Below are 25,792 nucleotides of genomic sequence, written 5' to 3' on the forward strand. Positions count from 1 at the left end.
TCGCACAATAAGGGGTTGCTTATTATTTATAAAAAAATGATATGTTTACTACAAAAACAATCCAAAATAAATAAAGATTGCAATATTTTCTATTTTCATTGGTTCTTAAAAAACGAAAGATCCTTTAGAAATAAAATAATTAAAAGGACATTTTGAATTGTATACCTTTTGAGATATGCGTCAGGGGGGTATTTATTCTCGGAGGCTTCATCGTTCACAATTTTTTCGATTGCTATTGTTAGCTCATTTCTTTTTCTCCTTCCACGCCTTTGACCAGGTGGTTTTAGATTTATATTTTCTTTATCAATCTGCAATTTCTCTTTTCTTCTGCGCCGTTTCTATTATAAAGAAATGTATATGCAATTTTATCAAGAAATTATTTATATTAATACCCGTGGCCTAAATTCTGGATTGAAGTTATCATTTTCAACTTTAGTATCACACAGAACGATCGCTTCGGTTTTTAAATTATTTTCCAAATTTTTTATCACGATTGATTTTATGTATTTATCCTTCGAATCATTGATATCATCTATGGAATCTGATTTGTCGATATTTCCCTCAGGTAACTTATCTCCTATTGCTTTATCCGATAACTCAGCTTTGTCTATAATGGTTGCTTGAATATTCTTTTCATTATTCATGGCTAATTTCTTTAAATTAGGCAGATAGAAAGTTTGTTCAGTCATATAGCCGTCTCGTAGATTAAAATCGGGATCAGAAAAACTAATTCCCATATCTTCGGGATACGGAAATGAGGTAGAAGAGCATGGAAGTCCTAATTGATTATAGTAGTTATATTCGTTGGCACTTATTCTCGAAGATATTTGGTTTGTAAAGGTTGTTGAGCCATCTAAAGGTATAAAACAATTGTTTCCACCGTATACGGAGTCAAAGGGTAAAGTGTTGTATGGGTCAAAACTGCCATATTGCATACCGTTAGGTGGTGGAAAAGTAAGATTCGATTGATGTTGATTAGACTGTTTTTTAGGTCTGGTTCTTAGAGTATGGGTTCGATTAACATAAACTAAGAGGTTGGGGTTATCCTTCACAAAATACTTATGTTCATATTGCCAAACATAACTATTGACGTCTCGCTCCTTCAGGAACCGTTGATCTTTAACTTTCTTAAAACCGTATAAGTTGAGTTGACGCACGAAACTGGCCAATCTTTTGGTTTGAAAGATACCCTTGTTGAGATACTCGGTTTGAAAATCGTTTATGTTTATAAGTACACTTTTACCATCTCCATTCCAAGCTATGGCTTTGCTCTTGCAATGACATACTATCCTGAAAAGTTTATAAGGAAACGTTAACTCCTTGGTAGATGGAAACATGTAGGGCATGATCTTGAACAAATTTTTAGAGTCCCAGCAAGAGACCATACCAGGAGCACTGGGATTGGACGGGGAATGGGGTAATGATTCGAAACTCATGGGTAGAGTCAATTCATCGCTTTATCTTTAAATACAAATATTACAAGTGTTATTTATAGTTCTTCAAATTATTATAATATCTGGCAAGCAATAAGATAGATTGATAAATAGTTTATAGAATCAAAAAATTATTGAATTTTAAATTTACCCTAAAATGGTTACTTTTAAATTGAAAGGATTTAATAAAAATTTAGCATCTTTATAAAATTAATAAATATAATATTTTTAAATTTATTTTACTTTTTGCGTTAAATATAAAAAAGGTTCATTAATTTATATTTTGTTTGATATTCTAGAACACAGCAGATTAATTTGACAAAATTAAATTAAAAAAAAATAAACTAAACATTAAATTAATTATTATTCTTATTGTAATATTATTGTGCTTATTAAATAGACTTAAAAATCGAATCTCATCACCATAGCTTAAAATTTGTAGATTCCCACAAAATATTCCATTTTTTAATCTAATAATATATGGTTACGGAAAAATAATGCGGTTTAGATCCCTAATGCCATTATTTTTATTTTTATCATCGCTGACTCATCCTCAAAATTTTTAAACTATTAACAAAACGCCATCATTAGTCCCAAGTTAACCTCCATCAATTCCACTTCTTAATTGATTCTGTGTTCTAATAATTAAACCAAAAAAAATCCATAAAATATGATGAAATATTTTGTAAAGAGATGACATTAATATTATATGTAGAAATTCTCCTTCATAGGCGAAGTCCCTTCATGGCGACTATTTAAAATTTTGCTAATTCTGAATTTTAAAAAAAATTAAATTTAAAAGTTTTTGAAATAAATACAGAATCATCTAAAAAATATATATGTTGTTGTGGCAGGTAGGGTTGACAATATGCCAGGCCAGGATTCTTAAAAAAAACTTTTATAATGAAAAGTGCCACGAGATATAGCCTTATATTTAATAGCGTTTTATGTCAAATATTATTTCAATCTTGGGAAGTATCTTTTTCAAGAAATCTAATTTTAGTTTTAGGTAAAATCAAAGCAATTTCATATTTTGGACAAGTAAATTAATTTATTTGAGAAATAATTAAGGTTAATAAACTAAACTACCCATTTAAACCATATATTCATTGTGAGACACAGTATATGCTTAAAAATATTTACGAAAGATAATCTTCTATTTGCAATATATATTTCTATATATTTTATTAAATCCTCCTTTAAGCAAGATCCTAGATATTCTTCTGCACGTAGTTATCAAGAATTATATATTTAACCTTAAAATATAAGCTTATATTTTTCTATGCATTCCTTGAAAAGTGGATAGAGATAAAGGTATTAATCTTTTGTAAAAATAATTATGGATTGTCACACAAAATATAGAAATAGAAGAAATCGAAAAATTTCTTGTAATATAATTTTAATTGTAAAAATCATCAATAAATTTGATTTTTATCATTGTACAAAAGATGCCTCTTCAAAATGTGTCTACTTAATTTTTGGAGATTCAATATTAATTTTTAAAATAGTTTCATTTCAATTTTTACTAATTCAAGTGATCAAGCAGAAGTATAATGTAATATATAAAAAAATGAACGCTTGTTTAAATAAAAATTGTTAATATCAGAGTGATTTACGTGTCAATGTAGTGTAGTTCTATCGTAGAGTGTTGAAATTATGTCCATCATTTAGTTGCCCTAGAATTAAAAAGGTTAAAATCTTCAACTTTTAAAGTGTAACAACCAGAAAAAAAAATAATAGATGATGATTCTCAAAAATAGCGGAATGACTCACAAAATTAGATAGTAACTAAGTTTTAAAATAAAAGCTTAGGATGATAAAATATTCCCGATATATAATCTCAATCATTGTTTCAAAAATTATATTTACAAAATTCTTGGTACAGGACACAAACACATGCTTAAATAAATTTAATGGGATTGGATGTAGGTTTCCTCATACAATATCTTTTTTGAAGTTTACCAAGACTTTCACACTAATAGAATCATATCCTCATTTGACCTATTTTTTCCAAAAACCAAGGAAACGAAACCCTCTCAATTGGTATCACCATAAGTACTAAATTTATATTCCTCCTTTCATACTTTGCCAAAAAATAGGATTTACCATCGATTACCTGTTTCATTGCTTACCATAATTAGAGTTGTATTTTTATGAAAGTATCTATTTTAAGTAATGGCTTGAAGCCCCACTACTAGCTATAATCGAGGGTATCTTCACTTAATAACTTTTAACAGTACATTTCCTATATCCCCCCCCCTTCACCACCATTTGAACGAAACTAACATCATCCTCAAAACTTCCAGGGGCCATTACCTATGCCACAGTTTAAGAAACAATAATTATCCTAGACATTATAATAGGGCAACTTACTCTGCGCTCTTAATTGCCAGAATTAATTATTATAGAAAGATCAAAATGACTAAACACTTGTTCCCATGGGAAGGTGTGCCCTCTTAGCTAAAAAAAATAACAACATCCATACCATACAAAAGTAGTTAGCAAATTACGGTAACAGCCCTTTTCTATAAGGATATAGGCAAGAATTTGACTTCTCTGTCAGGATACTCTGAAGTATATTTTATTTCGCGAAAAATTAGGGCTGAAAATTTGGGGATTTTAAATTACATTTGATATAGATGCATGCCATCCCGTGCATGAATAAAATTCTCTTTTTTTAATATAAATTTTAAAAATCTATATTTAAAATGTATCTTCTATTTTTTTATTATAAATTTTTAATCTTTTCTCTACGTTTTAAAATTTTAACTTATATATATTTTTTACAAATTTTGTGAGTCCTTGTATCTATTTCAAGGCTGGTTATTGTAGCTCATAAATCTTGGCTCGTCTTGTTCTTCGTAATGCATCTATAAAGGGCTGAGGTGAATCAAAACCTATTTGAATAGAGTACACTAGTCGCAGTGTATTATCGTTCTAATGTCTTAGCGTCAGATACTTTATCATGTATCATTATATCTTCCAAACCTAAACTACCAATTCCCAATTCTGCAGATGATTAAATAGTGTCTAACTCATTGTCATCAATTTTCTGAACTTCCGTTAGATTTGTTTAGAAATAATTTTAGATTTTTTTCTAATTGAGGGTTATATTTTGGGAAGAACATCAAAGAACTCAGCTCCTTCCTTAATTTGAGTAATTTAAAATTTAAGGTAGAAACTTGAGCTGATATGTCTCTGGAACGTTGGGAGGCAGATGATAAGAAGGCTTTCAAGCTATTTTCTTGCCCCCTTGATGGCAGGCCATTGTCGAAACATATCAATGTTAGAATTTTTGGCCCAAGCCGCGCGCATAAGGTTAAAAGTGCTACTTATATGTGTCCTATTTTGAAAATTAAAGAGTTGATTACTTCAGCAACGTCATATATTAATAGAATAATGTACCTTTAGTGATCACGTGTTTATGAGTTTAAAATGTCACTTATATATTTTAAGGTAGGACAAGTTAGCAATTAACTTTTTGACTATAAATGTGAAAAATGGCCTTGTTTATCTCTAGCTAAGCGCGTATCTTTTTAATTTTAAATACCTTTTCCATTTTTTATTGGCAGATGTTATTAATGCCTTGTTAGTGTGACCAGACCGGTAGCCAGCGCTATAGCCAGTATCGCACATAGGTTTTTTTTAAAGAAACAGGTCTTGAAAAGGTCTGTTAAGTTTATAGCCTTAATAAGATATGTTGGATGTCTAGCCAAACAAAAGGCTGTTAGATGTTACCCTAAAAGAAGCTTTTGGGTTTAAACCGAAATAGGTCGATTTGAATTCATCCAAAGTATTTCTTTATTATATGATAAATTGATAGTCTCATTTCTTCCTTAAAGTTCTAACTTTTGTGAAGTTCTAGATGCTTCGGCTGACTGATAAAATCATTAAAGTTGTGCAAATGTTAACCATTCCATAATTTTGGAGAGTCCTACATTTAAAGACTGCATTGAGGCGTTTTTGAAAACTACGTGAAGCCATTTAATTGCGGAAACCATCATTTTCAAATTTTCCCATTTAAAATATTTGAAGTGTTACTAAATATTTCTTAATCCTGAAAATTTTTATATTTAATCAATTTAGTTTTACTTTTGATGAATTTAATAAAGGACGATAGAGAATAAAAGTTAGACCAGATACTGCACCAGAGAAGCCATATCAAATAAAATGGTCAAGAAAAGTTTTATAATCAAATTTCCCCCATGACCTTACTCTATTAATTAAAGCAGTTATTAAATTTAGGACTTTCCGAAATTGGGGAGCGACTAATAAATCGAGGGCAAAAATCCTAACTCTACCAGAATTTCAACAGGAGTATTTTAATTTTCATCTAAGTTAGAATCTATTATTTTTTTTAGGAATTTAATTTATATGCGTATGATTTGAATTTATCAATAAAATATTTAAAAGTTTATAGATGGCTTACAAAATATTTTTTTTTGTAAATTTAAAAATTTTTTAGAAAAAAATATACGCATTTTGAACAAAAATTCCCCATAATAATATAAAGATGATAAATCAAATTTGATATATTATGTTGGCATAATGATATGGCCTTGTAAAAATGATCGTCATAAACTTTTCTTTGATGGTTTTTAGTGAGGTACAATGTTACGTAGTTAATTAATTGACTTAAAAGATTAGCTTTATGATTGTAATATAGTTACACATTTAAGCAGTGGTGTATTTATCTCATACCAAGGGCCTGCTTAATAAATCAATTTTTTTGTGGTCAGGTGTGCTAAAAGATTTTGCTAACATACCTTTTCCTCTCTTCCCTAGTGATGCCACTGTCAGTTTTTCTTAGTATCATAAAAAGCGATTGCTTCGCCATCGCCGCCGTTATATTCAGTTTTCATTTTTTAAAACTCATTTTTTAAATAGTTTTATTTACACATATAATAGTTACTGATTATTTAATTATTTTTTTCAACCTTTATAAAAATTTTATTTTTGTACATCGTAACGTAACACGAAAAATGTCAAGTTCATAATATATTATTTAAAATGTTTTTGGACATGTAAAATAATTTTGAATGTAAATTTATAAATGATAGGTGTTGTTAATAAACAAAAATTATTAGATGTAAAGCAATTTATAAATGAACACCTTCTGCCTATGTTCCATTCCATTTTTATAAATATAACTAATATTCTTTAAGCTAGTAAAATAATCTGATTAACTCCACTTGAGGAACTTTATTTAAAATCTAAAATTGAATAACTTTACCTGTAAAATCGTGAGGAGATTAATTAACATAGTTCTATAACCGGTTTGTCTTAAAATATATTATAGCTTTAAGACCATACCCTGGTTCATCTTTTTGAAACTTATTTCTGTGTAGCCCATGATAAAAATATTTTAAACTAGGACGCCCTACTTTGGTTTATTTTAAGCGCACATTAAATAAATATTTTGGGCTTGGAAAGACTTAAATTTAAATAATTTTTTAGAAGTGTTTCGAGGAAACTAAATAAACGACTAAACAGACTACTGTTTAGAAAGACACTAGAACATGGCTTTAGCGTTTTAGTTATAGATTAAATCTCCTCAATTTATGGAGAAAACATTTTATTCTTGATTTAGATGGTTTGAGGAGCATCAATTAAATAATTTCTTCTTATATTTATAAATATGACGATTATTATACCTTTACCTTTCAATTTTTTAAAAAAGAATTGATAAAAAAAATAAACCTCATGTGATTTGATAATTTATGACATATTTTTATTTTTAAATTTTTTCTTTTTTTAAAAGAAATTTTTAAATATTCATTTTTAAGATTTAATAATTTTTTTATTTTTTCAAAGTGGATGAAAATTTTTTGTTAGTTGCATAAAAGCTTCACAAAGGTTAAACATTTCTAATTTTATATTAATAATCAGTTTATACACTATAATTTATAAATACTTTTAAAATACAATAAAGTTCATTAGGCGACCAATGGAGGTTAAGTTTTGGTCAAAATAGAAAGATAATAAATATTTTTTCTAAATCGGATTTTAAGGGGAAAGGAAGAGGGGGGGGGGAAGTATTAATATTATATTATTAGCTTTACCGATTCATATAGATTATAGACTTTAAAATTATTTTAATTTTTTTAAATTATTTACTAAGCTATAAAAAATTTGTAGCTCATCTAAACATACAATATTCGTCTAATATTATTTTTTTAAATACAAAATATAATAGTTATTTATTTTTGCGTGCGCAAGCATCAAATAGTTTTTCTAACATAAAAAAAAGGAAAGGAAGACATTTTAAATGACTTAATAGTGAGATTTTGATTTTAATTTAATATATTTTTTTAGAGGCTTATTTTCTCTGTCAAAATAAAAAACCAATTTGAATATACTATAAAAATATTTTTTGAGAACAAGTTATAATATATGATTGCTTTGGTCGGTATGAATTTATTTAAAAAAAACTAAATCACTTTTTAATTTATAGATACCAATAATAAATAATATGATAATGATTATCAAAGCTAATTTATGGATATTCATAGTTACCGCCATCGTTTATCGTAAGAAATCAAATTATTATAAATATTAACTCTACAGTGATATACTGGGGCATAGCGGCATCCTAAAGTTTTTATATTTGTTACTATAAATAATGTTGTTAAAAGGCTCGATTTCACTGATTTTAAATTAAGATTTTGGCAAACTTGACCTCGAGATTTCTGCCGTCTATAAGTTAAAGCTCTAGGTTTGAGCAAATATATTTCGGCTAAAATATTGGGCCAGCCGTTTTAAAAATCGAGATATTTAAAAACTAACTAAAAAAAATTTTAGAGGAGAAGAGGCTCAAAACTTCTTTTTTTTTAAAAAAAATGCATTTATTATATTAAAACAAATTTATATTAATTAAATAAATATTTTGATTATTTTAAAGTTTTAAATTACTTTTATTAGTAAAAATATGGCGTATTTAAATCAATTTTGCTTAATTTTCGACGCTCTTAAAATAATTTCATTAATGTGAGAGATATAAAACAGTTGAAAATGGGTGAGCTGTTCTATCCAATCACTCGCGTTATTTATTTTTTCCGCCTTATCGCTCAAGAGTCAATATATTATCTATTTATAATCAATTATTATGCATCAAAAATCTAAGCCAATAGTTGCTTTACTCCAAACTCTACAGAAATCGAGGAAATATTAGATGTTCATAACAGGCATAGAGCCAACGTCCAACCGCCTTCAAATGCAATGTTTAAATTGGTAAATTGATATTTTAATAAATATATTATAAAATGTTAAATTTAAAATAATATAGTTATTTAAACTCCTACTCCATATATTAAATTTTATCAAAGAGGTGGAATCAGGAAGCAGCAGTAAAGGCAGAAATTATGGCCAACAAATGCATTTTTCAACACGATACAGCCAACGACAGAATTATCACAAGTTTTTTTTTTGTATTAAGAGTGCATTGGTATATTTCATTCTAATAAACTCATCATTCACTGATAGATTATCCACAAGGGGGAGGGCAAAATCTATTCTGGAGTAACGCGCCTAACCCTTTCAATTGGACTTACGTGATTAAAGCTTGGCATGATGAAGTTTCATTGTTTAAATTTGGACAAGATAGTGACAATTTTTTAAGTGTAGGCCATTATACTCAAGTAAATTTTTAAAAATTAATATTAATAAAATTATCTTTAACTTTATTTAAATAAATATCATATTTGCGCAACTAGGATAGAACCAAATACAACACGAGTGGTATGTTGGGATTTATTCCATCCCTAATTTTAAACTGTTATAATTATGTTAAAATATTTTCTTATTTTAAATATATATTTTTTAAGTTAATCTTAAACATATTCATTAAAAATTTAAGCCATCATGTATATGTAATTATTGGCGGATCCCGGGAGGGGATAATAACTAGAGGTCTGTCATAGGCTAGTTTTTAACCCGAGTTCCCCACCGCCCATCATTACAAAAAATTAAACTCACTTGCCCGTCTGCCCATGGCTTTTCTAAACCTGCCCATTTATTTAAAAATTATTTTGGTTTGTTGACTATTTATTCTATTTCAATGTAATTTTTTATTTAAACTTAAATAATATCGCCCAATATTTTATTTTCAGCCCGCCAGTAGTATGAGCGAAAGTGGGAAGACTGGCTAAAAACCCGTCTGTTGCACTGTAACCCCAATATCCCCCTTCGATTTTTTCTAAATTTCCATATTTGGAGCAATAAAATTTTATTACAAATCTCTTATATACCTTAGTTATTTTTGAAAAATTTTTTTCTTCTTGGCATTTTTATATCTTAACACGATTTTTGAAATTTGTTTCAAAACTCTACAATCCTTGTATTTTTGTATGTATCCTCTTTCCCCCTCCCCCTTTCACAAAATAATTCAACAAAGTAAATTTCTTTCACCAATTTTTCATTAAATTATTTCCAAAATATATTCGTCTTTCTTTAGTGTCATATTATATATTTAGTTGAAACTTTTAGAATTTATCTTCATTTAAAATTTTTGTGTATTTATTTTGTTGAAATGGAAAAATCCCCCCTTCTTGTAAGTTGGATCTGCGCCTGATATTATATTATAATTAATAAAAATTAAATTTATATTTTTAAAAGGGAAATATAATTTATTGAGAATATTAATCAAGAAACAAACAAAAATCTTAAATTTATTAAATATTTAAAAAATAATTAAAATAATAATATATTACTACTGTAAGCGTTACTTCAAAAAATAGACGCGTTACTTTTATCGTTACCTTAAATAAAAAGTAACGTTACCAACATTCTTTATCTTATGCAAAAAGCGCTACTCGTTATTCAAAAAAGTAACGCATTATCTAAAATAAAATACTTACAAATTTTCTTTCTATTTATATTTTCCCATAGATAATGGATCAAAATTTTACAAAAATATATATTATAAGATAAGTTCTTTTTTTATAACAATTGATTTGCAAAATTTTAATCAGATAAACAAAAGCATAATGTTCAACACAGCTTTAACTGTGTTATAAAATTCAGCAAAATTAAAATAAAGAACTATGGGTATATGATTAAAGTAACGTTTTGTGTTACCCAGTTCTCTTTCTTCAAAATCCAATAAAATTGATGGTAAAAACCCCATCTAATCAAAATCATTGCTATGTCTATGCATGTATTATACTCAACCGTATCTCTCAGAAACTTATAAGGCTCATTTTATACTATTAAAAGTTGATATTAACATTATATAACAAAGTATTCGTAATGGTAAATTTTTTTTGAAATTATAACATTATTTACATTTAGCTGGTATGGGGAACAACTAAGGAGATCGGATGTGCTAGGAGCAGCACTTGCCGAGGTCAAAGAATTTATACATGCAACTACTATCCACCGTAATATGTCATTCAATTAAAATTATAATATTCAAATTTAGTTATCTCATCTTAAATACAAAAAGAAATTTTTAATATATTCATCAGAATTTTATAATTACTTATTATTAGGGTTGGCCGATTTAAATCACCCCGATATTTTTTTTAAAAGAATTTATGATTTAATTCAAAATAGTGAAAGATAAGGACTTAGATAAGCAAAATCTAAATAAAATAACCAAATTGCACGATTAATTCCCACTTGTTAGACAAAAAATTTTATTTTCTATTTCAATTTTTGACATATTAGAAAAATAACTGCTGATCCTAATCGCCATAGTGAAAAATTATTTAATATTCTAAATGTAAAACGAAACTAATATAAAAAATTTACATATTTTTTTTATTTCCCTATAATAAAAAAAATCTATTATTTTGTAAAATTAAGTATTAAAAATCACAAGTAATATTTATATCGTCGACATTGGTTTTAGAATTTAATTGTATAATTTAACACTTTAAAAATAGATTACCTTTATACTTATTTATTTTTTTATACAGTACAAATTGGTTTCAAAATTTTCTAAAATAATAGTAAAAACCTGAACGGAAAAATAAATAGATTTATTAATGAAAAATACGCCCATAAGCCTTAAACCGTACAATTATTAACCTGAGAAATAGCAATAGCTAATTTTAACTTGGAAAAATTAAATTTCATTTGACAATTTTATTTGAATCAGAAAATTCTATAATAAAATTATTTTAGCCAACAATATCAACTGACCTTTTTTCGACACCGATATTAATAGTTAAAAAAATTACTATATTATATATTATAGGCTCTTTATTTTAAAAAATATCAACTTACAAACATATATCATTGTTTAATTTTTCAACAATTTCTAGACTTGTTCTCTTGAGCATTAATCCTTTACCAAGATACTATTAAACTGATATTTAAAATATCAATATTTTACAATCTTAGACCATAATTCTTTAATTAAAACTTGAATTATTTTTATTTGGTTTAAAATCGAGATTTAAATCGTTGCCAACCCTATTACTATGAGTCAATCAGAAGGGGAGGGGGTGAAATAATTTTTTTTGGTTAGAAAAATATAATTAATATAAAATATATCAATTATTAAACATGTAATTCAGTTAATAATTTATAATGATAGAGGTAACTATCTACCTTATTACGTTCCATATCGAAAAGCCGTAAATCAAACCTGTGATGGGTGTTTAATAAATGCAACATGTGCCCAGTCTGGACCCTTCAAAAATAAATTACTCGAATCATGCGGTAATACACTTTTTTTTTGAAAATCACATTATAAAAAATTTAATGACCCTTACAAAATGAAGTGTTATAATTTATAAATCCCCCTTTTATAAGGAAAGATTTAACTATTAAAAAAATTGTCAAGTCCTTTCCCGATTAACGCGAAAACATTTGTGGGTTGAATGCGGACTAAAATTTTTATACCGCAATATCTTGGCCGTTAATTTATTTTTCCTCTAAATAATTATAAAATGTGTATATATATATCTGTAAAAAAATATTGATCTATATAATATAATTAATTCAGTAAACCCTCTAAAAAATTTGGAGAGTCTCCTGAAATAGAAAATATCTAAAAAAGAAGGTAATTTTTAAAAAAAGTTGAGCCCACCGGAATTAATTTTAAAATTTTATCCATTAATAACAATTTTATAGAGGTAGTAATTATAGTTGGTAAAAAAAATATTTAAAAAATATTATTTAAACATTAAAAAATTTATTTTCGTAAATTATATCTTATTTTATATTATTAAAACTATTTCTAGCCCAAAATACCAATTTATAGAAATTAAAAATCTGCAATCTGGCCAGGGCCTAATATTTTAAAATATTATATCATTCAATTTGAAATAAATTGTTTATATTTTGATATTTAAAAATCAAGGCGCCAATATTTTCCATTTTGTAGATATATAATTTTTACAATTAAAAATTTTTTTTTTATATCTATTAAAAAAATCGGGGCAGGCCGACAAATAATTTGTAATTTAATCTCGGGCTGGACTTGAAAAATTAGGCCAGATGTAAATCATTAATAAAAATTCTAACATTTAACAAATTCTATGGGCTGGATTTAAAAAATCAATGCTATCTCAAAAGGCACTCATCAAAAGTTAATCAAATTTTGCACTCATGTTGTATAACCCAATTTATTATGCTACGATAACTCCAGGCCGTCATACTTATAGGGTTTTAAGTAATAACGTTTTTTTTTAACTTAAAATTGTGAATAAATTTAATTTTTATATAATATACGGGAACATTTTTTTTTAGATTTGTTCTGTGTGGATAAATATTCAAATTGTCAGGATTTAGCTGCAAGAAACTATTGCTCATATTTTATGAAAAATGAATGCGCTCTCTCCTGTAGGAATGAGTGTAAATTATAGATGAAATATAACATATGAATTATGTTAATTTCGTGATTTATAAATTTTTATTCAAAAAATTGTTAATAGAATGTAAAAATAAATTATATATCGAGTATATTTTGAATGTCAGGCTTAAATAATTTACATATATTTACTAGATAAATAAAAAAAACCCTGAAAAGTGAAATTAATATTAATCAATCCATATCCACATTCAAAAAAAACTTCTATTATTATAACATTGATAATTTTATAATTTATTATTACTATTATATAAAAATAAAATAATAGAATGTTGATATTGAAAAGTGTAAAATATTGTAAATGTGTAATGTGATTTATTATATAATAAATGATTGATAAAATTGTATATTTGAGTAATTTTAAATTGAGCAAAATAAAGTCCTTTTAAATGTTAAATAAATGCCCTAAACGTAAATAATAATATGTAGTAAGTTGATAAACTTGATTCAAATTAAAAAAAAATTTTTTAAGATTTGGAAATAAAATGGTCATGGTTAAAAAGTAATTATCACAAATCTGTATGATACAAAATAAAATTTGAAAAATTACTAACATAGAAAAGTACAATAATATCTTCATTTTTTTTATAATATCGGTTATTCCATGAATGATTAGAGTATAAATGGGGGAAAAAGTATAATGCAAGTCATCTTATATAGAATTTTGATATATTTTAGAGGATAAAATCACGTGTCTTCTAGTTTAATAAGGAAAAAAATCAGATATAAATACGATAATAAGCTCTCACAAGCCACCCAAAATCATGGTTAACAATGCCATCCTAACGTAAACTCCATTTTCGGCTTGCCTAAAATAAGCGGCTCTTGGGTCTGAGTCAAACAAAGGGCTTATTTCATTAACACGGGGTAGAGGATGCATAACTATCGTGTTCGGCTTAGCTTTGTTCATGAGTTCGGGAGTTATAGTGTAACTGTTTTCAACCTATGGGATTTATTTTTAAAGAAAATAAAGGTTAACTTTTTAATTTAATATTTAAATGTAAAGCATAAGGTCCTAAATTCATCCAAAGTACAAATAAAAAAGAAACGTAGACCCACCAAAGGGGGGAATATGAGGGCTAAACTAAAATATTATATGCTCCTTACAATTTTGTAGCCATAAAAGATTATAAGAAACCTTTTTGTATTCTACTTCACTCAGAAATCGTTCCTTTTGAATGCGTGTAACATACAAAACATCGGTGTAAGGTAAAACGGCTTCCAAATCTGTATATTCCTGCTACATTAATATATTAGCATATAAATCATTAGAACTGAAAAAGATATCAATAAATTTATAAAATATTTTATTAAAATTATAAAGCTGCATAGGACAAAATATGAAATTTACAATCTGAACAAAAGCATATTCTGAAAATGTTCACATTTAATTTGTTGTTTTATTCGTATTATTTGAGATCATTTTATAGGAGTAATATAATGTACTGAATAATCGGGAAAAATAAGTCATTTATTTTAGTACTTGTTGAATATTCTTAGAAGCTATATATTCTATTTCATGTTGGGGCATTCTAAGGGAAGGAGGGGATACGTAGTTTAGACTGACGTTGTAGAGGGATAAGAGGCGAACTAATGAATGAACTGTACGTCCGTTTTTTAAGTCCCCTAACAATGTTATCTTTCGGGTGGAATTTAAATAATACGTTGGTCAATAAAATTATTTATATATAAGTGTTTTCAAAAAATTAATTAAGGAAATAACACAGTTTAGATAGAATGGGTAATAATATAAAATTCAGAAACCTAGTAATTAAAGTTAAAAAAAATCAGGGTATAGAGAAGGTTATTACTGTTAAACCGTTAACCGTTCCTATCTCTTCTCTAATCGTAAAGACATCTAAAAGGGCTTGAGTTGGATGTTGACCAGTCCCATCACCGGCATTTATGACTACGGTTGCTTTAGCATTATTTATTTGGGAAGAGTCGATGTTTCTTTCAGCTTAGATAGCCCATATCATAAGTTTTAAGAGTTAAAAAGAAATTAAAAATACATGAAACAAAGGGGAAGAATAAACAAAATATTATTTTCGATATAATATTTTAATTTTTATTACAATTACCCACATTCTTACTAAAAAAAATAATGGTCTCCAAAAGATTCATTAAGCCCAATAAAATATTACCTATATTATTATTGATACCATCGCGAGAATCCTTCTCTCCATTTATTAAATCATGAATGTTATTAATAGCCACTATACCAGTGCTCCTATCACTGTTCAGGTGAGAATGCAACTTTGTCACTGATCCCTTATCAGAATGCCTTATCACGAGGGCATCAACATAAGAAGATAGAACCTTAACGGTATCTTCGAGAGTTTCGCCTTTGCTAAGGGATGAATTAGTGTACAGATCTGAGAGGCTTAAAACATGGGCTCCTAAGCGATTGCAAGCGACGGCAAATGAAGCGCTGGTACGGGTACTGGGTTCGAAAAAAAGAAGGCCTATCATTTTGCCCTTTATAATTTAAATGACAAGTAAAAGATATGCAAATTGGATTATAAAATAACAAATCTAGAGATTAGCTGTTTATTTTTTTTTAATTTGCTTATAATAATAATTAAATTAAATGGCTAAAAAAAGATCTGATTAATGACAATAGGGATTTGAGTTAAATCTACTGGGGGAATTCAGATCAGATAATGAACGAGTAATCCTTGAATTTTAAATGATTTATGTGCGTTTTTTAATATTTAGACTTGTCCTAGTAAAATTTTATTTTTTTAAGTGGAATTTAGACTTAAATTTCTTTGGAGATGGATGGGAGGAGGGATCATTTAACATTGATGCCAATTAATTTAAATCTTTAGCCTCTATTTTGCGTAATTGTATTCACACATTTATAAGTCCTTAATAGGCGCAACCAAAGGGTGAGAAATTTGCCTGTGCTCGTAAAATATCATTTTGTTAATAAAATTTCTTCCTTACACTCCCCCCCCCCACCATATATCACTATAAGCAATAATTGAAAAAATAAGCAAAAGTTAATAATACTTTAAAATAAGGACTATAATTTAAATTTTTTAGAAAAAAGGAGAAAACCCAATATTATTTTATAAAAATATAACATAGTAGGCCTATAATAAGTGAACCCCAAAACCTCCAATAAAATTGATGGAAGAAAACCTCGAATACTAGTACTTTCCCACCTATAGGAAAATCCTGGGTATGCTTATGTATTGAATTATATGTTAAGTAATATATCCCAAAATATAAAAAAAGTTTTCTATCTTAAACCAAAATATTGAAAATTTAAAAAAAATAATATTCTTGATAAGAGCTTAAAATCTTTATTTAACAAATATATATATATTTGGAATCTCCATAAAATTAGCAATTTAATGATGTTATATATCGATATATAATATTTAGTTTAGAAAAATTTTTATTTGTAAATCCTTAAATGCAATTTAATGATGAATTATCGATATACAATATTTAGTTAAATGTTTTTGTAAATTTAGAATCCCCGTCAAATTTGCAGTTTGAGGATTAATAATATCTACATTTTTATTAGGGTTTCCTTTTCAAACAAATAATTATTACAAAAAATATTTTTCTTTATAAATACTTCAGATATTTTGAGCAATAGGGGAAATAACCCACTTTTAGTTTAAATAAAATGTTATGGGTATTAAAACTTCGAGGGAAATTAAAGATAGCTACTTATATCTTTTTCATATATTTTAGTTTTGGAGACGCTAAATTGGCAACACGTAGAAGTAACTAGTTATATATTAAATTTCTTAAAAAGGATATACAATTCAAATATATAAAAATAATTGCACCGAAAAAATATACTACAATGTATTATTTACAAAAAAAAATATCATAATATAATATTTTATTTACATAGAAAAATAGGGCTTAATAATTTTTATTTAACTTTAACAAATTATTTTCAAAATTGGTGTCTAAAAGTAAAAGGTGAGCTAGTTTTACAACTTGAAAAGTAACTGGTTACTTTTGTCGTTATATTCCAATAAATATAAGTAATTAGTTTAATTTTAAAGATTTCATAGCAGTTTTGCAATTTAATATTTTTAAATTTTAAATTTAGGTTCATCCAATTTATTGTATTGTTTGTAAATTAAATTACCCATAGAATTTTATTATAATAACGTGAATATTAGATTGTTTATATGTTGTAAATAAAAATTCCCTGACAATTTTTTTTAATTACAATTATAGTGAACTTATGACAATTTCACTGTATAACTTTCAATAATTTTTCTGAAATATTATCTGCTTTTAACCCAAAATTTCTTAGCAGAATTGTTTAAAATTTATAAAGTAGATTCACATCTGTGAAATACCATTCCCGTAAAATCAAGTCTTCATAAATTAAAAAACGCAAGCCATAAATTATAAAATTTCCCCATACCCAATTTCTAAATTAACCATAGTTTTTATATTTGGAGTGCTACAATTACCTTCAATATATGATGCAAAGGCCGCCCTTTTTGAACGAGAGTTCTATAACTATGAGCGAGGTTGAAGAGGGGGTGCAACTTATCTTTAGTAAAGATCGATACCGATAGTATGCTTTGACCGGCCAGACATCTGAAAGAGGAATCACGGGTTTTCATCAGAGAAAGTATATCTTCACAGGATGATGTGTAAGTGTTCGTGCCCTATTAGTAATGCAGCGTAAAAATATATGAATTCGTAATTTTGAAGATTTTCCCTATAAATATGATAAAAATAATGATATAAAGTATCGACTCAATAAGGGCTTATTTATGATGAAATCTGTTGGATCCTATAAAGAACTATATATAATTGATTTATAATGGTCTTAAAATTATTTTATTATCGTATCCGTATAGCGATTGAAAATCAAAATATTGTGCCGTATCATATTATATTTTTTATAAAAAATGAAACCATTTTGGTTACTGAATTTTATATCATCATCTTCAGCAAATAAAACAGAATGGAAACTAATTTTAATATAAATATAATGAAGTAAAATTATAAAAAGAAGTAATTACTTCCAAAATAACAAAAAGAGAAAAGATGGGGATCATCTTGGAGATAGTAGAAGATGTCAAGAAGAAGGGATAGAATATCTTTCATTTCGGTTAAGATTATTAGGCCTTTTTTACATTTCAATAGCTTCTCTGATTATTTTTTTATATATTAATCCATTATTGTTAAAACTTGGGTATTTTTGAAGTTAATGTGCTCAAAAATAATGTGTTCAGCTAAAATAGAAAAAGAGGGATCAAGATTCTTTAATTCAAAAAAAATTTACAATTGAAAAAAGAAAAATTCCCATTAATTTCACTTTATCTAGTTTAGCTTAACACATTATTCTTTCCGCGAATCTATTTCTACAAAAATACCCAAATTTTAACAATAATTGACCAATATAAAAAGTGAATAATAACGTAAGTAGTGAAGCAAAATCGCTCTATTACAGCCGTTTCAGCCTCGAGCGCTAGCCTAAAAAATGTTTCACGTTTTAAATCGTTAAAAATTTGGAATCTCGTTTATATCTCCTAGAAAATTTTTAAAGTAAATTTGAAATTAATATTAATAGATGCTAGGGGAGTAAACACTAGTATTTAAGTTGAGAATTTCAACAAAATCGCTAAAAATGGAGGAAATATCATCCATATTTCCAGTTTGATTCCCAAATTGGTAATCAAATTGGGAGCAATGATAATATTTCCACTATTTTTAGTAATTTTTCTGATAACTCAACTTAAATACAAGTTTACACATTAGTATCTAATAATATTAATTTCAAAATTACTTTAAAAAATTTTTTAGGAAAAGAAATTCCCAATTTTTAGCGATTTGGAACCTATCCTTCAGCCTTTGAGCTTGATCTGAAAAAATCGGCTTAACCTTAAAGTGCAAGACGCAAAAATTGATCAACCTTGGTAAGAGAGCCGAAAAATCGATTAGTAAGCCTATTTTAATTTTTAGAATAAAAATTAATGGCAATACTATTTATTTGCTCCTGAACCTGATGATGATATATGATTTCAAAATGTAAATATATCAAGATAATCTGTGTATATTTTTTTCATACAAGCCACTCAAAATTGGAACATAATAATAATCATATTCTTATAGAGTAAAGTGATTAAATCGGTAGAGTTGATAAATTATTTTGTTTTATCTCATTTGTATTGGGGGGGGGGGGGTTCTTGCTCAGATTGTCCATTAAAAATAATATATTAATACTATTTGTATTGGCAAATAGTAGGGTTGTCCTGATCCACATATTTTCACCGATCCGATATTTTCCGATATTGGCTCAAAACAGATCCGATATTTATATTGATTTTTCACCACACCCCATTGAACCAAATGTAATTAAGAAATCAATATTTTTTATGTATAAAATCGAATTATGCATTTAATTTAATTTTTTTATTTCTAAAAAAATTAAAAAAAGTTTACGGATATTGGTAGTATTAAATTAAAATAAATAAAAACTTGGGGTGTTCCTTTCTATTTTTATAAAAAAAATTTTAAATACGATAAATCTATTTTAAAAATATAAAAAATTTAAGGGGTGTTGTGCATTTGCATTGTTTTTAAAAAAAATTATTTAGAAAATATGAAAATAAATATACATAAAATAACAAAAGAAAAGTAAAAAGGTCGGATCAGATTGGGGTTTTTACAGGTATCGGTCCGATCCGATATTTTTGGAAAACGATAAATATTGGTGCTGATCCAATTTGATATTTAATATCGGCACAGCCTTAGCAAATAGTTATAAACTGGTAAAAATTATAAAATAATTGTGTTTAACCTTCTCATAAAATATATCTAATTTTATTATGACATTTTAACCTTTCACATTTAATGTTGAAAATGTCCGATTTTATGTAATTTTATCTAAATATAAATAAGGAAAACTATGCTCATCTAGTTCCTCAGCACAGTTAATGAATGACAACCTTCTTACCAATTTACATAAAAAAATTGTAAAAGTTTAAAATGGTTAGTGACAATTGTCCCTTTCGCAAAAAAATTCCTAAATAAAAATAATTATCAATATTCAAAAAAAAATTACAGGCAAAAGATTTTTTTTAAAAATTAAAAGTAGTCAATAGTCATTTTCAATAACGGTTCATGCATCGAGTTCGCGATTAATATTCTCAAAATCAATAAAATTTTTCTATCCATATTTTAATTTTCTTAGAAAATAGCCATTGATAACAAGTCAGAGTAATAATAATAAATATTAAGTTCCAATTTTGAGCGACTTGTATAAAAATAGAAATTAATACATTGATTATCTTGATAGATTTACATTTTGAAATAATTTAATCATCAAGTACATTATTCAGGAGTAAAAATATGGATATTATATTCATTTTTGAAGTAAAAATTAATGGCGGTTCGCTAATAAATTATGGCTTGCATTCAAAGGCTGAGACGATTTTTCGGCTCACACTCCAAAAGTTAAACCAATTTTTAAGCTCCAAAGCTGAGCCAATTTTTTAGGTTCACACCCCAAGGTTAAGCCAATTTTTTTCGGCTCTAGCTCCAAAGCTGAGCAGACTCGAACCACAAAGTTGGGGATTTTTCGGCTCACGCTCCAAGGCGGAGTCATTTTTTTCGGCTCATACTCCTAGGTATAGCTGATTCTTTCAGCTTGAACTTCAAAGCTAAACCGATTTTTCGCCTATAAAGTCGGTTAAGCCGTTTTTAGGTAGGCTTGAGTGTAGTGATCTTGCATCACCTATTGAAATATGTAAAAGATCTAATAATCTTAAACCGGATACCTCCAAATTCAGCCTAATATTTTTTTTAAATGTTACTAAATAAATTACTTTGGTTTATAATTTATTACTTCATGTTCATAATGTATATATATATATTATTAGAATTCGTTTCTATCTGACTTTTATTTGGTGAAGATGATACAATTCAGCATAACGAAATAAGCTTTTATTTTTTATTCGATAAATATAATGGAGCTTAATATTTTACTTTCAAATAATAACCATCATAAAACAGATATTAATAATAAAATCTATACTCATAATGGTAGGATGTACTTCAATATAAATTTTTAACAGGGCGAAGAACTGATAGCTTACGGTTCAATTTCATTCTTTGTTCCGGTTTATAAGTCCATATTAGTTCGTTCTGGTTTAAGACGATTTTAAAATTACATGTTATATTATAGTTACTAATAATCAAATTAAAAAAATAAAAACCAAACAAAATTTTTTAAAAAAAATAAGTTGAATTTCTTTATTATATTAATTCGAAAGATGATTCCGCTCACTCCTTTCAAAATTTTCCTATAACGAGTTATTTTGATTTCGTGCTTCGGTTCGACACCCGGATATATAATGTTAAAATCTTTCTAAAATGAATAATCACTAACCCCGCTAGGGTGTTAATATTATTAATATATATGAGAATCGATTTGAATAGGTTCATTACGAATTTACAGCACGTATGAAGAAGTTTTTTAAAATAAAATAACCTTTGACATATTGCTGGCAAAGTAATTGCGATTTTCATCTTCGAGGAAGGGGAAATTATTTGAAATAGAAGAAAGACTATCATGTTTAACGCGTGCTAGTTTGGAATCGGCTGTTGGATTCGATAAATATATTTTAAAAAATCCAAACGATTTATTATTATAAAATAAGTGCAACTTATCTAGTTTAAGCCTAATGTAAAGCCCTATGACCCGTTAATAATTCAATACAAATGTGAATAAAAATTGGCTATTTATCAAATTTATGTTTTTTTAAATTTATAACCTTGTAAATTATTCTTGCACAAACTCGCTCATCATAAATATATACAAAAGTTTACTTTGAGTATTATTTTGAGGAACCTTTTGAAAATGCGTTTCATCAACGATTTTTTCAACTTTCTTAATGTTCTATATATTATTTTAAAAAAGGTTAGAATAATAATTTTTATCGAAAATATGTATAAGGTAGTGTTCTTAAACGGCTCGATTTTTAAAAATGGCTAGCTAAATATTTTAGCCAAAAGGTATTACGCAATCCTAAAGATTTTGCTTATATACAGAAAGTTGGACATCTATTAACGAAATTTGCAAAAATATTGGGCCAGTCGTTTTTAATATTGAGCCGTTTAACAAGACTAGACAAATTAATATAAAGAGATATTGTAAAAATTGACCCCCCCCCCCTTTGTGATTTTAAAATTAAGCTATATAAGAATTAAATTATGGTTTCGTAGCTCAAATTTTGGGGAGTGATCTATATACACAATTTGCATTAAATTCAAACTAATGTATTATAATGATTTTAAATGGTAATTCGAAATTTGGTAAAATAGTGTATACCTAAATTTAAGATTAAATAAAATTGGAAATTAATGGTATAAATATGATGTTATAATGTCTGTTAGATGGGAAAAATATATAAACTTTATGTAATAACCTCCAAACGGTGCCAGTCCATAGTCGGTTCTAAGGGGGTTGAAATCAAATTTTAATCAAACAGGTTTCAGATTTTCAAAGATATTTTCAAACACTTGAGCAATTAAAATTTTAGATAGTCATTGTCGGGAATATGATAGAGTCAACAATAAGGATAAATATAATGGAATGCTGCGTATAATATAGGATATCAATCCTGGCGATACTTTATTTGTTCCTTATTTTTTTTTATTCCTTAAATGTCGCTTTAAATGACAATGCGGAATATATTAAAAAGGAAATAAACTGGTAGGTCAAGTTTAAGATGGCCTTGTCGAATTCGCCTCTGATATATTTTTAGTTGGTTATCAAAAATAAAAACTTCAAATTCATCCATACTCTTAGTGGCATGATTTTTTTTATGTCTAAAAAGAAGCAACTTTAAATATTTAACTATTTTTATTTGGAAATTTAAGATCCCAATAAATGGCATCACGATAGTTCATGGTAAAAAAACATATAACTTTTTCCAAACAATTTAAAAAAAAATATCTAAGATTTATAAACATTTTTTTGCCATCATTTGAATTTAGTAACGAGTGACACTATTTTTGATTATGTCAAAACATTTTTGTAAAAATGGCTTACACTTGTTTTTTTCTCGAGAAATATTTTGTTTCATTTATTTCTAAAGAATCGTAGTTTCAAAACAATACAATAAATATGATATAATTTTATTAAATTGATAGTTCAAGTAAATATATTAAATACCCAATCATCTATGTTATTTCGTATTTCCCTAGTGACCAGTCTTCCATAACCAGGCTGGATAAGTATTTTCCCATCTATAAATGCTTGTTGCCCTCTTAAAACAACTCTATGGACACGGCCTTTTACGACTCTCCCGCCAAATGGGCTCCAATTCGCTTTCGTAAAAAATTGAGGTTTCTCGTCTGCTTTTTCTATCAGAAAAGTAAATGAATTAATATTTGTTATTTTTCAAAACCAAATAATATAATGTCTATATCGTCGGCTACATTGCAAATGACATCTCTAGCATATATTTTATAAAGGAGTGTCAAGCGCGTAGCCAGAGGAAGAGGCAAAGCCAAAAAATGCAATATAATTTAAAAAATTTATGTCTTTACTAAATCATGTATAAAATTAAAGACTAGTATAGGTGCTCATAATGAAATGGCAGAGTGGCCTGAAAATGACTTATCTTAAAAAGAAGACGCCTTACGATCCGATAATAGAATCCAAATTTATATTTGCACTATAGTAATTTTTAAAAAAATATTCAATTATACTAGTATTTTAGGGAATCTCTTTCAAAGAATGTGTTATTGATTTAAATGACATCATGAAAAATCGCATTATTATATTTTAGAACTTAAAAAACAAAATTTTAATGAATTTTGTTAATTTGATATTCATATACCTTGACTTGTACCCATATACTTATATTAATATAGATTGCTCAACGATTAAAAAGACCTTAAAATAATCGCTATTTGCAAAAGAGCAACCTTTATTTTAACAAGTCTATGTTCATAATGATTTTAAGGTTAAAAATTTAATGTATTTATGAAATTTATATTATATTTAAATTGCATATAAATATAAATTGCATATAAATATAAATTGCAAGATATAACATTTTTCAAAAAGATATAATATAAAAATAATTAATTTTTTTAAAAATTCATATTTTAATGAATGTAGAAAATTAAATATATATATTAAACAATTATAATAATATATAATAAGAAAATAAAATAACAAGAAAATTTCTACATGATGGATCATTTTTTAAAAATTTAATTTATATATTTCTTATATAACAAAAATAGCGGTTTAATTTATAACATAATATGAATATATATTTTATAATATAAATTTAAAATTCATGTGAAAGTTTTTAATTTTTTTTTGGAAGAATAGATAAATTACAAAATGAAAGAAATTAAAAAGAACTTCATATAATTTATGAAAACATAAAAGTTTATAAAAACAGGAAATTATGTTTTATATAATGAAAAAAAATCATTGGCCTAAAACCATTATATTTTTAATTAATTTATTTATCATATTTATTTTTAAATTTTAGTTTTCTTTTCTGTCAAAATGATTAAGTAAAATATTTTTATATATAGGAATAGAGTTTAATTAATATTTGTATATAACTAAGGGATCATAATTCCTGTAACATATGCTGTTTAAAAAATTTCTTTTAACTGCATGGGTCAACTTACTTAAAAGAGCTTTATTATTAATTGGAAACCTAGATAGTTTAAAAAAATAAATCATTCTGATTCAAAGCCACATCCTATTCTATATAATAATAAAATGATCAGGAATAAAAATAATAGAAAAAAAGCAGAGACATTAATATTATATCAATAAATTAAAAAATAATATTGATTATAATATATATTACTTATGATATTATTAATTCAGATTTAACTTAATTTTCCTTATATAAAGATTGCTAAAAGTTTAAGAAAATTGCACAATGTAATTATTAGTAAAAACAAAAAATATATAAATAAATGCTATACACATGGAAAAGATACAGCCTTATTTTAAACTTTTACATGAATTTTAAATTTATGTCATTTTATATTATAAATATATATTCATATTTTGTTGTAAATGAAACCGCTAATATAAAAAATATATACAAATCAAATTTCCTAAATGCTCCATCTTGCGGAAATTTATTTGTCACTATACTTTTTTATTATATATTAGGATTATAAAAATTATTTAATATACATATTTAATTTTCTACATTGATTAAAAAACGAATTTTTAAAAAATAATTATTTTAATATTATATCTTTGTGAAAAATGTTATATCTTGCAATTTATATTTATATGCGATTTAAATATCATTCATTATAATAATGTTCCAATACAGATGTTGCGAATAGGAACAAATCAATCCGAAGTATATATAATATACAAACAAAAGAAGGTTAAATATTTCATATATTTATGAAATTTTTTTATTTTTTATCAAAATCTATAAACATAGACTTATCAAAAAAATATTATATAAAAACGGAGGTGGGACTACAAGTTCCCAAAAAACATGCGTAATTATATTTTAAAATTGTGATTTGAAGGTTTTGT

At 26.3% G+C, this 25,792-nt stretch overlaps 2 protein-coding genes across 2 annotated transcripts; one reads left to right on the plus strand and one right to left on the minus strand.

Annotated features, from left to right (window-relative positions):
* Positions 1 to 380: 380 nt before the first annotated feature.
* Positions 381 to 1,436, minus strand: LOC135924085 (uncharacterized). The gene has a single exon (XM_065459133.1). The coding sequence runs from the start codon at positions 1,434 to 1,436 to the stop codon at positions 381 to 383; it is 1,056 nt and encodes a 351-aa protein (XP_065315205.1).
* A 5,746-nt stretch (positions 1,437 to 7,182) lies between these two features.
* LOC135923484 (cysteine-rich venom protein kaouthin-2-like) lies at positions 7,183 to 13,405 on the plus strand. Its single transcript, XM_065458260.1, has 8 exons — positions 7,183 to 7,289; positions 7,888 to 7,963; positions 8,557 to 8,663; positions 8,759 to 8,849; positions 8,916 to 9,070; positions 10,722 to 10,810; positions 11,974 to 12,098; positions 13,131 to 13,405. Exons 2-8 carry the CDS (start codon positions 7,906 to 7,908, stop codon positions 13,244 to 13,246), a joined length of 741 nt encoding a protein of 246 aa, XP_065314332.1. The 5' UTR covers positions 7,183 to 7,289; positions 7,888 to 7,905; the 3' UTR covers positions 13,247 to 13,405.
* Positions 13,406 to 25,792: the final 12,387 nt, after the last annotated feature.

This window comes from Gordionus sp. m RMFG-2023, chromosome 2, assembly GCF_954871325.1.
Source record: "Gordionus sp. m RMFG-2023 chromosome 2, tfGorSpeb1-WG-v2, whole genome shotgun sequence".
In the NCBI taxonomy this organism is placed as follows: Eukaryota; Metazoa; Nematomorpha; class Gordioida; order Chordodea; family Parachordodidae; genus Gordionus; species Gordionus sp. m RMFG-2023.

Bases quoted from the DNA above. Each gene is read 5' to 3' on its own strand.
- LOC135924085 (XM_065459133.1), bottom strand. From the start codon at position 1,436: ATGAGTTTCGAATCATTACCCCATTCCCCGTCCAATCCCAGTGCTCCT.
- LOC135923484 (XM_065458260.1), top strand. From the start codon at position 7,906: ATGATAATGATTATCAAAGCTAATTTATGGATATTCATAGTTACCGCC. The intron at 8,664-8,758 runs GTAAATTGATAT...ATTTTATCAAAG, and splicing joins CAAATGCAATGTTTAAATTG to AGGTGGAATCAGGAAGCAGC. The intron at 12,099-13,130 runs GTAATACACTTT...ATTTTTTTTTAG, and splicing joins TAAATTACTCGAATCATGCG to ATTTGTTCTGTGTGGATAAA.